Raw genomic sequence first — 17,398 nt, 5'->3', positions numbered from 1 at the left:
ATCCTAAAGACCCTAGAACTGACATTCCTTGAGCTTTCTGTTGTGATCTCCTGTGGTTCAGCTGCTGACTCACCTGGCCTCCTTGCAATTCCTGGACACACTAGGTACGGTCCTGTCAGGGCCTTGGCACTAAGCTGTACCCTTTGCCCTAGATACTTAGCACCTCCAACATCTGACTGGCCTGCTCTCTCTCTCTCTCTCTCTCTCCTTGTGTGTGTCTGTCCAAACGTCAATCCGTTAGGCCTCATGACTACTGTAAGTGTAAATAGTAACACCTTCCCTAGTCCTGCTTATCTTTCTTAGTTATCCCCACAGCACTTAATATTATCTGACTTTTTGTACTTTTGTTTAATGTTTTCTTTCTCTCCACTAAAAGATAAGCTTCATAAGATGAGGGACATTATCTGCCCTGATAGTTGTTCTATGTGAACTGCCTAACAGAGTACTTGGTGCATTGTAGAATCTCAACTGGTAGTTTTTGTATGAATGGATGAACAATTTTTAGTTTTTTTTAACTAAGAACTTTATAAAAGAAATGAAAATGTTTGAGAATTGCTGAACCTATGCTTTATTAAATTTTAAGTGTAACATTATAAAGAAATTTCTAAGGCCTGCAGTGGGTTCTAATATTAATTTCATGTTCCATCCCCCCCAAAAAATAAAGAAAAAACAAAAAATGAGGCATGATTCTTAATCATTGCAGCCTTAATAGTAGATATAATCTGTTTTGGAACCTGTTCAGTGGTGTTCTGGTCCCTTATAGGCTAGGTTCTGTTGCAAAGTACTTGTTTTACTTGAGCTTCCTCCTCCTTACCCTGACACAAGGAAGAACATTTGAGGCCCAAGTGTTATGGAATGATTTCTGTGGGAAGCTTTGCTTCTCTCCTGTATTCTCTGCACACACACCGGCTGAGGTGTACGAGGCCATCTTTCTGTCCCTCCACCCTGGGTACTCTCGAACTGTTGTTTCTCTGCTGAGATCGTAGCAACTGAGCAGATTCAGCATTCCTGCACACTGTGGATGGGGGGAGAGATTTTAAAGTTCTTGTCATGAGAGGATATGCCCTTCCAGCTGAGAGTCTGAGCTGGGCAGGGGGATGGACATCACGGAAACTCCTGTGTAGCACCCTCAGGAAACAGTGGTGGCAGCTTGCCTAATCCCTGCATGGTCCGTATCGTGTGGGCACACCCGACCGATACGCGAGCAAGCTCAGCGTGTTTGGGGGAATGGCACTGAGTGGGATAAGGCTGCTGGTCAAAAGTGGCAAGAGAGCATTCTGCAGAGGGAGGTGATGCACAGGCTCTGTGCCACTTGCCGTCATACTTATCCCATCACCTTAACCCCAACTTGAAGAAGAGGTAGTCCTGTCTTCATCTCGGGTAGGCAAATAGAGGCTCAGGGAAGGTTAGTCACTTGCTGAAGGTCACACAGTTAGTGATTTAATCTAGGTTTCTCTGATTCCAGGGACTGTGCTCTTTTACCTCCACTGTGCTGCTATAAATTAGAAATACATTTTGAGGGACTTGAGCCTAGATATTTCAAAAATAACATTAGCTCAGGAATAAGGGCCGCTCATGTTGTAGGTGAGATATAGCTAAACGTCTAGAAAGACAGATAACCAGGCGGTGGCGAAGGCTCGAGGCCCGGCGGGTATGTGCAGTACGAGCCCAGCCATTAATCAGACAAGCTCACTTCAGGGGACCCTGGGTTCTGACTTTGAAGGCAGCCGAAGAAAGGTCAAATATATGTTTTTGAATCCTCCAGCAAGCAGAGCTCTTTGGAATGCTTTGCATTGTACAACATGATAATTAATAATTCTAATTCTGACTTTCTTGCTTGGGACCTTGAAGCACAGAAGTGAAAAAAAGCACCCCTTCCACAAAATACAAACAACAGCCTCGTAACCCTGTGAGTTAGGGTCTCATTTACCTTTGGTTCCCCATGTCAGTGTCTTTTTCCCTACGTGGGTTTCCTCTCTGTGTATGTAAGTACATGACTAATGATAATAACGTCCTGGCTCTAAGCGCTCAAGCTGCAGTAACCTTTACTCCTCGCAACAACCATATAAAGATGGCGCTGTTTTAATTTCCCATTCTGTCACGAGAAAATGATATTTACAGATGTCTCTCGATAAGCTCTAGGTTACGCAGCTGGAAAAGGACCTGAGATTTGCACCCAGGCAGCCGGTGTCCTGGAGCCGGTCATCTGACAGTCGAGGTGTTTGTGTTGGGTATTTGAAAGGACGGGGAAGGGGAGAGCAGTGTTTGCCACCGTGTTTGATTGCTAAGACATTTCTTCCTCTCTTTTTCTCATCTTTCCCTCCTCCCTTGTTTCTCCCCTCTCTCCTTCGCCTCCCCTCCCCGCCCCACTCCTTAAAATCTACCCTCTCTCCTACGCCCTCCCCTCCCCGCCCCACTCCTTAAAAAACCCACACAAGCCTTCTCCCACTGCGGGAAGTTGGCATCACTTCGCAGGTGCCTGAGGCTGTGTCAGAATCGCGGAGCCTGGAATTCTCAGTCTCTGCCTCATAATTAACTTTTTCTTGGGCAAGGTCATCGAACTTCTCTCCTCTCTGTGTCCTCATTCATTACAGAATGAAGGCACCATTACAAATTGCCTTTTAAGATTCTTGTGGAGCACTCTTTCAACAAAAGCACAAAATGCTTTATGAATCTGCGAAATAGCTCCGATTTTAGGCCGGAGGTAGGTAGGAAATGGAAAAGCCCTCTCAGGAACTCGGGTCCACCCAAATGACCCAGCTGCTATCACTGCAGCCTGGATTCACATCTCACTCAAGATTTAACATCTCATCCATGTGGTTACATAAAATCACAGACTGCTTTTCCTTGGGAGAGCTTGCTGGAATTTATTTCTTAAAAGTCTCCAGACGGTGACCTCCCGGGGTAATCTGTGTCTTGGCTCCAATATGGCAGGGCAGGAGGAAACCTTCTGACCCCTCACCCGGGCTTTCTCCTCAACTGTTTTCCACGGATAGCACTTTCATGCTCCTATTTCTTAGCGCTCCTGTGAATGCCAAACACCAGATTACAAATTGCTTTCAGAGTTTTTGTTGCAAAGATATAATTTGACCATTGCCTTAGTTTTTACATTGTACAGAGTCCTTAACTAACTTCCCGAATTTTGCTTTTTGAAATTTGAACACCCATTCTTACTCTGTTCCTCTTCTTAGGTTTTTGTCTTAATCCCTCATTATTTTCCTTGCTGTTGATTCTCATCCTCAACAAACTCTCAAACCCTGGCATTGATTTTTACACCAGTTAGGGAAGACCTAACTATATTCACTATATTATATTAAATAATATATTAAATTAAATTTATTAATAATATAATTAATAAAATAATAAATTAATAAATTAAATATATTAAATATATTCATTATTCACTATATTAATTAACCTGGAGAGAAAGAGACTGACAGTTTTAAGAGGAACTAACCATTATTGAGCACTTACTGTTTGTGGGCACTGTGACAAGTACTTCATATGCACTGCTTATTTAATGCTGGTAATATCAGTATGCCCTAGGTTCTCCCAGGGCCTTCACTATACAGATAAGGAATTTGATGCTTAATTAAGGAGATTAAGCAGTTTTCAAAATAAGGTCATGGTGGTAATCCTTTTGTAATATATAAATGTAATAAAGCAACACATTTTTCACCTTAAAACTTATACAATGTTTTAGGTCAGTTATATCTCACCAAAGTTGAGGGTTGGGAGTCAATCAACTAATAAGGGCTGGAATCTGGATCTGTTTCCAGAGTCTTAACCACTCACCAGGCTGTAGGCTCTGCAGGAGAATTACCCAGGCACCTGTGTTATTTGGGTAATGTGTCAATGATTGACCCCTATGTGTGCAAAATCAGGGCCAAATACTCCTCATTCTCAAGTATTTAGAGGTGTCCTGCTGAATTGCTCCTCTTTTTATATCTTTCATCCATTTCTGCGTTTCAGGACTTTAACTCATGAAACCTATTCATATTCAACATTTTGCCGGTGCCTTCCTTTGGGAAAAGCCACCAGTCTTACTCTGAATGAAACTGGAATTGCAGGAAAAGAAGGCAATATTGGCAGTCCCAAATCTTTCTTCCTAAGAGCGTGGGTACCTGATGAGGAAGGCTGAGTAGGAGAGGCTCTTCAGTGAAATAGCCCAAAGCCTGGGTTAGTCGAATACCAGCTCCCGTCACCACTTCTCCTTCCTCATTGCCTGTCTTCCAGCAAGCCCAGGCCTTCTTTGGTTTCACCAGTGGTGCTCCATGCCTCTGTCCTTCTGCCTGTGCTGACCTGACCATCCTTGGTCCCAACCTGCCTGGTTACTCACTGTTTTTCTGATTCAGCTCTGGCATCCACTGTTGTGTGGACCTCTCTTTGACCTTCTAGGAAGAAGCAATCCTTTCCTTCTCTCTGCCTCCTTTGAGTTTGCATAGGCAGTATTGCTAGGATCTGTAAAGAACTACATGATATGTACACTCTACACCTCAGGGCTTTTGCTGTAACCTCTGCTTGGAACACTTTTCTGCTTGATGGTTCACTCTTTTCTTTCTCCGCTTGGGTCTTTATTCATATGTCACCTGCTCAGTGAGGCCTTCCATTATCCCCCTGTTTAACTGCAACCTTCCTCATTGGCACAGCCCCCACTCCCCTGCTCTCTTCTGTTTCTGGCTATATCACCTTTCATGTAACTTACCGTGTCACTTACACATCTATTTTGTTCTGTATCTTCTCCCACTAGAATATAGACCCATAATTTGAAATATTTTATCTATTCTTTGTAATCCCTGGTTCTTGGAATAATCTTTGGCACAGAGGGTGTTCAATAAGTAATTGTTGATTGACTAAATAAAGGATTGTCTATTTTTTGTAGCCTTTGGCACCATTGACATTTTGGGCTGGATAACTCCTTGCTTTGGGGCTGTCCTGTGCACACAGGATGTTTAGCAGCAGCATCCCTGGTCTCTACCCACTAGTATGGCCACCAATGGCACTCCCCCATTTGTGACAACCGAAAAGGTCTCTAGACATTGTTAAATATCCCCTGGGAGGGGAGGATTGCCCTTAGGGAGAACCTCTGTAATAGACTCACAGGTTCTGGGGAACAGGGATCATATCTTACTAGAGTATCTAGTGTTTTAATACATAGTAAATGTTTGAGACATTTCTAAAACTGAATTGATCTGACTTGGTCAAATTGTTATCTCAAATTTCATGATACAGTTCATGACACAAAACTGTCTTTTCAAATGTTGTTTTCTGTATATAAGTAATTTACAAAAAAATAGAATTTCAGTATCACCAGGGTTCCAGATTATGATATAGAGGAAAGCAGAATTGCAAAAAATTTGACCCTAGTCCTTAAGAATCTCACAGTCCAGGGGCACCTGGGTGGCTCAGTTGGTTAAGCGACTGCCTTCGGCTCAGGTCATGATCCTGGAGTCCCAGGATCGAGTCCCACATCGGGCTCCCTGCTCGGCAGGGAGTCTGCTTCTCCCTCTGACCCTCTTCCCTCTCGTGCTCTCTCTTTCAAATAAATAGATAAAATCTTTAAAAAAAAAAAAAAAAAAAAAGAATCTCACAGTCCAGTTAGAGAGGCATATAAACAGCACCCCGCTCCCCCAAAATACAAAAGGATGCGCTGTCTCTCCATTCAGCCGTGCCATTCCCATCTAATTTATCCTCTGTAACAGATTTTCTATGAAGACCCATATAGTGAATATTATGACTTTCCAGACAGAGGGCGTCTGTTGCAACTACATCCACAGAAAATAGCAGCATTATAGATGTTTTCTTATATCAGTGTTTCTAGAGCTAAGACCAAAATCTTAAGACTAATCTAAAAGTGATTGTGCCCCCACACACTGTCATGGAATGCTATAGACTAGAAGAATACAATGATTACCAAGGATGTGTGAAATAAAGGCACAGTTTAAACCCCAGGCTTAGTTGGCTGGGGAAGCAAGTCATTGGGTCACAGCTGTATTTTATAAATGATAGAGAATAGAGTACAATACAAGGCAATGCAATGGAAGACAATACAATAGAAAATATCAAAATTCATTACACAGACTAAGAGTCAATCTTCTATTACTGGTTGTGTATATGTGAAGGCTTCTGATATAAAATTTATGTCTTATATTTAGTGTATTAAAAAAGATTAGCAAAGCATGATCTTAAACCAAATAACTAGAATGATGGACAAAAGAAAAGTCTGTATGCAGATATCCAAGCAGTTCACTACAGGGCCTGAAGGTCACTAACAAACCTGGGAAGTGGATGGGAAATGGGAAGATGGAGAGGACGGGTCCCAGATTGTAAAATGCTCCTGATTGCCTGCATGGCTTACTGCATTCTCTTCTACCGTTCTGGCTCTGACCTTGACGTGAGTTATCAACACTAGCTCATTTCATCTTCTATTCAGTACCTTTCCTCAGGACAAACCTTGACCTGAACTGTCCTTTTTCCTGTGCTTCTCTACTTGGCAAAAATCCCATTCATTCTTCCAGACCCAACTCAAATCCCAGCTCTGTTGAAAAGCTTTGCCCCAAGTCCACCAGGTGCAATTTATCATGTTCTCCTCCATGTTCTCTCAGCACTTTATTCATATTGCTATAGTAGCAGTTACCATGTTTTATGATGCTTGGTTTTATATGTGCCACTCTCTGTCACTGGATTGTGAGCTTCCTGGGGATGGGGACCATCTCTCACCTAGTTGTAGACTTCTCAGTATCCAGCATATCATCTGTACATCGTTGGTGGGCAAGTCCCAAGTGGATGGCTTAGAGAGGTGTTTGACGTGGGACTCGAAACCCAGAGTACTACTTTGTAGCATTGTGACCTTCAGCTTCTCTAAGCCAGCTTTCTCATCTGACAGTGAGGATAGCATGACTAACGCACAGTGCTCTTGTTGTTAGCATGAAATAGAATATTGTCTATAAAGTACTTAACAGGTCTTCCAAAAATGGAATTCACCATTACTATTGTTCGTATTATTACTTTTTAAATGGGGAGTGCAAAGGCCTATTGGAATTGTGGATACAGACACAGATGGTTAGTAATAGGGATGAAGGTGATTTGGGGCCAATAATTAAATATTAACTTATGCAATATAGTGTGTGCTTGAGACCAGAATGATAGGAAAATTGAGAGTTGTAGACATCTGGATGTTTGGTTTTATGTATCAGACTAGCCACCTAGATGATTTTACTCTTACCTTTTCTCTTCATTTTAAACTTTTTTGAGGGGAGAAATTGAGAGGGGAGAAATGGAAAAAAAGCATTAAAATAACAGAATTTTGCTCCTGGAGACACCTAGTAGACTTAAATTGTGTAAAATTGGAACACACTTTCTCATTCTCAACACTATTGACATTTGGGGCCAAATAATTCTTTGTTATGCAGTGTCAACCTATGCATTACAACATGTTTAGCAACGTCCCTGTCCTCTACCCACCAAACACCATTAGCACACTGACCCCACCTGCCATCTTCTGATGACCAAAAATGTTTGAGGGGGTCTTTGATAGTTACATACCATGTTCTGAAAGAGGTCAGCAATAAACCAAAAAGTAAACATGGAGGTGATATCCCCTTTGTTATTGACAGAAATGAGTTGAAGAACATGAGTTTTAGTCTGTAACAAGCTAGTTTGCTAAGAATGAACACAGAATAAGGCCAACTTACCAACCACATCCCAGGGAGGAAGGTGTCATTCGGGAGGTAAGGAAAATTGATTCCATCTGAAGGCAGCTTACTCCCAAGAGAGATGCCAGGTGGCCATAGAGTTTGCTGAGCATGAATAGGTTTTAAATATTTCCTGCCTTCCCCCTTTCTGGGATTTTAGGTGCACATAATCAATTATAATCTTTGATTTATGACATCCTGTAATCATCGGTCCATGGTGGTCAGCTATCATTTATTTAGATACCTTGGTGGTTATTTTTAAAGGATGTAATTCATCTAGTAATGGATTATCCAGAATAAAACTAGATGTGTAACAGATACATACTTCTAAACACGGTGCTCCTCTGCCTGGTCTCCTGCTTATCCCACCTGAGAATCATCATCCTGATACATATTCTTCCTAAATTTACCAATGGAATTTATTCCCTTTACCTCCACAGGGCAGAGCAAGCAGTGCTGGCAAAGAGAGGTCAGAAATGAACTTAAGGAAGGCTTCCTCAAGGAAACCAGGAGGGAAGCCAAAGGGTTTCCTTTTATCAGATGGTGCTGAGACTTGTATGTTTCCTTGTATTTTGTCAGGATACAGGATATCCCTAGAAACTAAATATATGCGTATAGAACTTTAAGAGGATCCTGCAAAGTGTTTAGAACTTGAATGGTTGTTACTTTTTTATTGGTGTAAAACTATTTTTGTCAAATCGAACACATGGTGATGATACTGGGCATCTACGAACTGACATCCGCAAACCCACATTCTCATTTTATTCCCCTTAATGCCCAAGTTTTGTTTCCCATGCTGAGAATTTTTGAATGTAAAATAAGTAGTCTTTCTGTGGATTAATTCTCCCTCAATTTTGAGTTTTCTGATTTTATTTTCTTGCACAATCAAAGAGTCCTTTCAAAAATAGAATAATACCGTTTCAGAGTTGACCCAGTGCGACATCTCCCCCAGGGTAGTACATTAGTAACAAATGACACTGTGATGACAGATTCAGGTTTATAATTTCATTGTATATTTGCAATCTATTCAAGCCATGCTTTGGAATTAGGAAAGTGGTTGACAAAAGAACAACATACCCATGATGCCTGAGTTTGTCTGAGTTTGCAGAGGAGCTGTGGCTCCAAGTTCCATTGCAAACCACATGATACTATTAAACTCATCAAGTCAAGGAAGGAGTGACAATGAGCCCTCATTAAAGAATAAGCTGCTTGCATAGGGATCTTTTCTAAGTCACTGCCACATCTCCAGAATGTAGCACACAAACTGATGCATAATAGTATTGTTATTTGGAAAAACAGAATCCTGGTGATAAATAACAGTCAAATCTAGTTCTTGGGCACATTACACCTGCAGTGCCCTGTGCTGGTGGTTTACGTTGGTAATTGAATTTAACCTGCACAGCACGGGTATTATCGTTATTGCTTTGTTCTTGAGAAACCTGAGATCCACAGGAGTGAAATAATTTGCTGTAGGTGACACAGCTAATAAAACAGAACAAGGAATTGAGCCATGTAGTTCTACTATCCTATATTTTCATAAACTAGAAAGAAATGTAATGGTGACTTGGCTTATTGTTTCGGTTATGCCATCAATGAAGTAATGCTGCATAAAGTTATAGGTCCTCTGATTATCAGAATCATTTTCTTTGAAATGCTAGGTTGATAGTTGATCAAGAAGAACCAGATATAAATAATCTATTCACATCCTTTAGTCTAGAATACTAGTATATTTTGTTACCTTACAAGGTATTCAAAGAAAACTTGCATTGATCTTGATTTCAAGTAGTTTAAGTTTTGGATGGCATGCTCATTCTTTTTTTGCTTTTGTGTTTTGTTTTTTAAATTATTTTGTCATCGTCTCTGAGGTTCAAGTAGGTAATGAATTTCTTTTTTATTCCGGATAAATTCTGTTTAAAAAATCCTATGTGCCTGGATTTGGTCAATTGTAAAGAGGCTCAGACAAAAATGGTGATGCGATGAGACATACATGAACTTGAGCAGCTCCCTACCTCCCTTCTTTCATGCCACATGTGCAATTTGGACATATTTTTCTTTCAATTTATAGTCCATTTCCTTAGCCCTTATGGAACTATCCAAAAAAAGAATAAAGCTACCCATGTGAATACCAGATTGCAGATCAACCTGCACTATAACATATAAAGAAAAGGCAAGACTTTGTAGCCAAAGAAGTCTTTGCTTGAATCTTGACTCTACTGCTTTGCTACCTGTATGGCCTTAGATGGGGTACTTCATTTTTGAGCCCCAGTTTCACCTTTTTTGTCAAACAGTAACACCTCCCTAATAACACCATGATAAGGGCCATTACTACTATTATTAGAAATTAAAGTATAAATAACAAGGGATGCCTTTCAACCCTCCTTAGTGAAGCTGAATACCTTGTCGGATGGGTTTATATTGTCTGGTATTAGACGATTTATCCTTGGCCCATGTTTCACAGCCATAACATTATTGCTGTCAATCAAATTTATTTAACAAGATACTTACTTAACACTATGTGCCACACACTATTTAAAGGCCCTTACAAATATTAACTCATTTCATCATCATAGCACCATATTTATTATGACATCTACGTTCTTAGACTATCACAAACACCTCATGCTTTCTTCACAAAATCTCTATCATTTCTTCTTAAGAGTTGAGTAAATCAGGAGCACACATGTATTATGAATCTGCCGATCTGTGTGTATATACGTGTGTGTGCACATATGTGCACACAGCTCTGGATCAAGAGCTGTTTGTTTCACTAAAGAAACCCAAACTGAGCTTCTTGCTTCCAAACCCCTGTCTTCTTTTGGGGCCACTTGAAACTTTATCAGCTTTCCATCTATCATTTTCAGTTTGCAAAACCACTTTATTTTTTTGTTACCAGCATTGATGCAGAGCTATATGTTAAATACCTTACTTGAAATGGTAGTCATCAGTGCACAAATGTGTGAGTTTTGGGGAAAAGGGATTTTGTATATATTTGTATGCATATATTTATATACATATTGATTTTTGATGAACATACCAAAACAGATGTTGTGTAAATGTTTTTTGCACAGTCTCAGGGTACTAAGATGCTGGAAAATGGGAAATGGTATTTGAATAGCAAGGTATGCACTATCTGTCCTCTGGCGGACACAAAGGAGCTCACAATTACTTACTAAGCTACAGAATGTAAAATTGTCCAGGGAATATTAAATGATGTGGAAAATGACAATATTGTGAGAAGTTCTATGTACCTCAACTAGTGTTGAACTATCCAAATACGTTATTTAGCTTTTTAAAGTTAAACCCGTATTATTTTTGTGATGATGGCAAAATATAACCATGGTATCTTTCCAGTGTGACACGTTTCTTTCTTTTTTTTTTTTTTTTTAAAGATTTTATATATTGAGAGAGAGCACAAGTGGGGGGCCAAGGGAGAGGGAGAAGCAGACTCCCTGCTAAGCAGGGAGCCCAAAGCAGGGCTCGATCCCAGGACCCCGAGATCATGACCTGAGCCGAAGGCAGAGGCTTAACCGACTGAGCCACCCAGGCGCCCCATTGTGTGATATGTTTCTAATTGCAATTAAAAACATTTGCTCACCTAGCTCTCATGTGAAAAAGAAACTGTGGTACCAAGTTGCAGTCGTCTTCATTAATGAGAAATTTTGCAGTTTTGGTACTAAATTACTGGTTATCCTGCAAGGCTTGATAATAAATTATTTGGCATGAAAGTGTTGAGGAATTGTTAGAGCAAGAGTTTTCTGATCAGAATAATGTGCAAAATATAGGTGAATTCATTCAGCAACTATTTTTAAGCATCTACTCTGTGCTCAGATTCTGAAACTGTGGTACAATGGGGAACAAGGACAACCCCAGTTACTTCTCCTGATGGGTGTTACAGTCCAATGGATGAAACAGAAGATGGTAATCAATTATATATAAGTGAACAATGGTAGTTAGTACTGCAAAGGAGAGGGTCCCAGAGCTATGCTGTGCTAGTGGCTAGTAAGGGAAAGTAACCTTGTCTCAGAAGGCTAGCAGGGTAGCACTGAGATGGGTGGGGATCATTTTTTGATGTTTATCAAAAGGCTTATCAAAGTTCACACCCTTTGAAGCCACATTTTCACATTGAAGCATTTCCCCTAAAGGAATAATTTGAGGTGTGTTAAGCATTTTAGCTATAAGGACAAGGCATTGTTTTCTTATAGAATTGTTGGAAACATCTTAAATATTCAAAAGTAAGTGCTTAAATGTATATTATCAAAACTGATATCGACTACCTGGGGTGCCTGGGTGGCTCAGTTGGTTAAGCATCCAATTTTTGGTTCTGGCTCAGGTCGTGATCAAGCCCCATGTCCAGCTTGTGCTCAGTGCGAAATCTGTTTGAGATTCTCTCTCGCTCTCTGCCCCTCCCTGTGCTCACAAGTGTGCTCACATGCGTGCTCTCTCTCTCAATAAATAAATAAAACCTTAAAAAAGTTATATTGACTACCCAAAATCTTTTAAAATAATGCAAAAATGTTTTTATTATAATAAAAGATGTTTTAGGAGTAGTTACAAAATAGTATTTAAATTGCCTTTGCCTTTACCCCTACCCTATCCTTTCTAGTTACTCAATTTATCCTATTTGATTTCAAATATATCAGTAATCAGAATAGCAGCAACAGTAATAGCTGCTCATACTAACTACCACTTAGCACGTGCCAGCCCTGTGCGAAATACTTTATTATTTCAAATGATCTCATGTAAACCAGTGAAATAGGTATTATGACATTTATTTCTTTTTGTATACCGAAACTTTTAAATATGTCACCACAGGTATGTATGCTCTATGCACCAAGGAAAGAATTGTTTCAGTGTTCACACTATTCACCATGAGTTTCCTTATTGCCATCTTATCTAAGAGAAATCCCTTACTTTTTGGTGACAGCATTCTGCCAAGAGGGCTGCAGATACGGTGGAACGTGCGTGTCTCCTAACAAATGCGTCTGTCCTTCTGGATTCACAGGAAGCCACTGTGAGAAAGGTAACCTTGCCTCTTTTGTTATTTGGGGGGGTTATTACTGTGGGTTGACTTGATATGTCCTGTTTTGATGGTGGATGTACCTCTCCCAAAGTGGGTACCTTTTTGTTACTACATAACAGGCATCTTCCCTTTGAAAATAGGGCTTCATTTGCTCTCCCTCCAGTGTGTCTAATTTAGCAAGGTCCAGTCTTTTCTCTGCTATAGTTTGCAGTGTGCATTTTTAGGACTAATCGGAGATAAAGCCTCACGAACTAACCCGCCCCACTTATCATCTATTGGGTAGCATCACAGTCAACTATTGGAGTTTTAACAGTCTGCTGCATCAACGGAATCTAAATTAGAACCACATGCTCCTTGCGCAAAAGCACGTTAAATAACTCCAGCAGCAGGTTTATTGGTGTGCTTGGAATTTTATTCTAATACTGGTTTATTATGAACATTATCCTTCATGGACCTGATAATGTAAGCCAATTAGTATTGGTAAGATTCTGTTACATGCCCCTTTCTATTTGCAGTAAATGTAGTGTTTATACTTGGTGCTATTTGGTGAAATCCAGCTCGGTCATTAATTACAAGAAGTCCTCCTACCTTTGTGTAAGTGAAATTTGACAATCAGTGTTAGTGTGCCAGTAATCCATTCAAGCAACAGGTCAATGCCATATAAAACTAAATATTTCAGTGTATTTGTCCATGAGTTTTATTAGGGCAAAACCACTGTATCATTTTTCTGAGACGGGAATAACTTGACACCATAGAATTGCAGAGAATAGTGGAAATACAATGTTGTCATCATCATTCCTATTATTTGATGAGGGGGAGGATGTCTTCATTTAATGCCAAAGATCTAAGCAAAGCTCTTTTTTCCTTTGGGTTTAAGGGTTTCATTTTTTTTAATGAGCCTATTTATTATACCCCAAATTGTCCAACATATTACATTGTGCTGCCTGTATATTTATAAGGCAGCCTGATCCTTTAAAAAATACATCAAAATTTACATAAATTATTCAACAAGGAAATCAACAATGTGTGTGCCATTGTTTCCATATTTTGTGATAATACCAACAAATCAGGTCACATTTATTAAATAATATTAATTGGCATATCCTTAAAAAGAGACCTGTAAAGGAGCCAAGGTCTGCTCCTGAGCAGCATGAGAGCATTACCACATGGAGCTGAAATATTCTTGCCAAAAGCAAGGAAACTTAATGGCAACTTAACACACATGGCTTTATTGCAGTACATTGGATTTTGATTAGGTTTTCTAGAATGAAAAAAAATCTAAAGGTTTCGCCTTATTTCCTCTAGAACTGCTGTGTTTCCCTAAAATGAGTATACAGGGATTCGTGGGGACAGAATGGTGATGGTGATGATGTTGATAATGACGGATACTACTACTACTGATACACGATTTCTCATGTACTAGTTATGTCTAAGGCCTTGTAAATGAATGCTTTAATATTAACAGCAAACCAGAGATTGCTATCATTACTCCCATTTTATAGATGGCAAACTGAAGCTTTAGGCAGGTGAAGCAGTCTCTGCAATGCTATCAGAGCCAGTATTAGAACTGAGAATAAAACATCAGTTGCATTGCACAAAGCCTGCGTTATAAACCCTTGCATGTATTTCTCAAGGATAATACATGGACTTCCTGTTAAAATCCAGATTTCTGCTCTTCCACCCCATACCTGGTGAATCAGAAAGTCTGGGGAGGAGGGTCCAAAAATCTTTACTTTCACCAAGCACCTCAGGTTACCTGTTATAAACCAGTTGTTATATTGTTATTGAGATACTTAACCAGAACATCTGTAAAGTTCTTACTCTTTTTACCTTTTAAAGAATTAGGGGAGAGCATTGATCTTAGACCAGGGTCCAAGTCAGTGGCAGCTCAGGAAAATTTAATTGTGGTTTCTGATGGCTTGTTCGTTTGACCTCTGGCCTTTTCTCTGCTCAGTAAGTGGTTGGTTGAATCAGTGCTTACATTCTGGTCCATAATGTGGAGCAGGAAAAATAGAGATAAAGGAGAAAATCAAGACCAGAGGGAAAAATAAAACAAGGATTGATAGGACATGGGTTCCTACGTAAATGTTACAAATGTTGGATTTGAGATTGAGAATTGCATTTTCTTGAATATGTGCACAGTTATTGTAAGGTTAAAAAAAAAAAAAACAAGGCTTCTCCACATGTGATTCTCTCTCCCATCAGTAGCAAAGCCATTCCATTTAATACTGGCCAGTATTCTAATTCTGTAAGATTTTTTGGCAGTAGAATAAAGTACACATTTTCCCATCAATTGTGTGCAAGGGATGTAGATGAATTGTAGGCAAATACTGAAACGTATGCCATATCTTATCTGAATTATTTTGTCATATTGATCATTAATAATAAACATTAAATAATTCTGTTTTCCACTGAATAGTGATATGGATACCTTGAGTCTCGGTGCAAGGGAAAAATGCAAATGCATTATGAATGTCTCATAGCATGATTAGACTAAATCTTTTATTTGGTTTCTTTCAAGTTAAGGGCTAATTAAATGGTCTCTCTTGAGATATATAGAGTTCACTTATGTTTAGTCTTAAAATGTTTCCCATGGCCCCCCTGGTTATTGGTTTGATCCATTGTGATATTCAGCCTTTCAGAATACAAGCACATTTAGTTAAATCATTGAAATCATTTGTTAAAGAAAATACCTATCTAGAATTTAATGAAGTTAAAACACCTACCTGTGTTTGGTATGTAACACAAAGATGAACAACTCAAATGTGAAATCAAAGAAGCACACTAAATCCAAAATAGGTTACCTACCATAAAACAGAACACCATTTTCTGAGAACTGAATGAGATTAAGTTTTCTACTTGGCATTAAGCATATTTGCAAGCAAGAATAAGTAGAGATACATACAAGGTGTCAAACTATGTCTAATTAAAGATTTCTTAAGCTTGACAATATTGACCTTGTGGACCAGATAATTCTTTGTTGTAGAGGGCTGTCCTGTGCACTGTAGGATGTTTAGCAGCATCACTGGACTCTATACCCACTACATACCATTAGCTGTGTCACCCCCAGTCATGACAAGCAGAAATGTCTCTTGATATTGCCAAATATTCCCAGGGAGGCAGAATTAATTCCCATGGTCAACACTGGGTTTAAATGTAGCATTTAAAAAATCTTTTACAAAAATGGTATGTGTGTATATAGGTGTGTGTGTATTTGTGTATATATATATGTGTGTGTATACACACACATATATTTTAGGTAAATGTATCAGTGTATACATATAAAATATACATATAAAATATAATACATATATAATATAACACATATAAAATATAATACATATATAATACATATAAAATATAAAAATTATAAGCATTTTTTTGCTAGAGAAAATATTTTAAAGCATCTGTTGAGCATTTTTAGAAGTGCTTAGAGTTGCTGTAATTTAGAACATTCTTGACCAAGAACCAGAGACTGGCTGATATCCATCATGTGGTATGTGAGGCACACCTTCTTATGGTCCTAGGAACCAGGTTGGTATGGAAGCTGTGCCAGTTCTCTGTCCACTTTCTCCCAGTGACAGTGTAAACATGTGAATGCTTCAACCCTACCCAGAAAGCATGTGACCCTAACCCTTGTGTTCTCCTGAAGGAAGAGAAAATCCTTTATTCATCCATCCATTCTTCGTTCCATCCTTCCTTCCTCCCTCCCTCCCTCCCTCCCTCCCTCCTTCTTTCCTTCCTTCCTCCCTCCCCCTCCCTTCTTCCTTACCTCCCTCTTTCCTTCCTTCCTTCCTTCCTGCCTGCCTGCCTGCCTTTTGTACTTAGAGAATGTGTTCATGTGCAAGCTGGGGAAGGGGCAGAGGGAGTGGGAGAGAGAGAATCTTAAGCAGGCTCCATGCCCAGTGTGGAGCCCGATGTGGGGCTCAATCTCACGACCCTGAGATCATGACCTGCACTGAAATCAAGAGTCAGACACTTAACCAATTGAGCCACCCAGGCACCCCTATTCTTTCTTTTTTTTAGAAGGAAGTTTTCAATATATGTAATCAGATAATGTCTCATAAAACTTAGATACACACACTTTAAATGGAATTTTCTCTATAATGATTTCTTTCTGACAATACCAGGCAGTCACTTTTAGTGGGAGTTTTGGCTGGGATATAAATGCAGATGTTCTTTCTGGTGGTACACACAAGACAGCTAATTTTACTGCATTTCCCTATTTGTATATTCCATGAATTCTAAATTGTATAAATTCAGACACTCATAACCAACATCTTGTGAATCAGACAGTGAGAATTGGGCAGTACTCATCAAACTATAGGCTAGACAATAGTATAATGTAAAAAACTGGGAAAAAATATGCTGATATTATAAAAATAGCAGAGCTTGACTTTTTCCCACATAACTTCAGAAATGGGTTCCTTTATTGTAAATGTTATTCTCTTAACTCAAGCACTGAACTCTCACAATCTGCAAAGCCTTTCCAAAGCATATGAAGAACCTGATCAGGAATATTCAGGGAAATCAATAAATAGCCAAAAAAAAATAATAATAATTTGACACTGTTATCCATTGACAATATCATTTCCAGGAGCTATTGTTTTCTTATTTTGGTTATCTGGATTTTCTAATACAGTAAATATTATTTGTGTTTATTTTAAACTTGTAAAAATCATTA

The 17,398-nt window shown here is 39.3% G+C and overlaps 1 protein-coding gene across 3 annotated transcripts in view; it reads left to right on the top strand.

The window, feature by feature from the left end:
• The window catches only part of NELL1 (neural EGFL like 1), a 792,671-nt gene that overhangs the window by 574,731 nt on the left and 200,542 nt on the right, over window positions 1–17,398 (top strand). For 2 of the 3 annotated variants that reach the window (XM_078058300.1, XM_078058302.1), the window contains exon 15: window positions 12,619–12,714. The exons of the other annotated variant lie outside the window; for it this stretch is intronic. In XM_078058300.1, coding sequence (XP_077914426.1) covers window positions 12,619–12,714 — 96 coding nt within the window. The remainder of the gene's footprint in view (window positions 1–12,618; window positions 12,715–17,398) is intronic. 3 annotated transcript variants of the gene reach the window in all.

Source organism: Halichoerus grypus, chromosome 11 (assembly GCF_964656455.1).
Source record: "Halichoerus grypus chromosome 11, mHalGry1.hap1.1, whole genome shotgun sequence".
NCBI classification, from domain to species: Eukaryota; Metazoa; Chordata; class Mammalia; order Carnivora; family Phocidae; genus Halichoerus; species Halichoerus grypus.
This window is presented reverse-complemented; position numbering and strand designations above follow the sequence as displayed.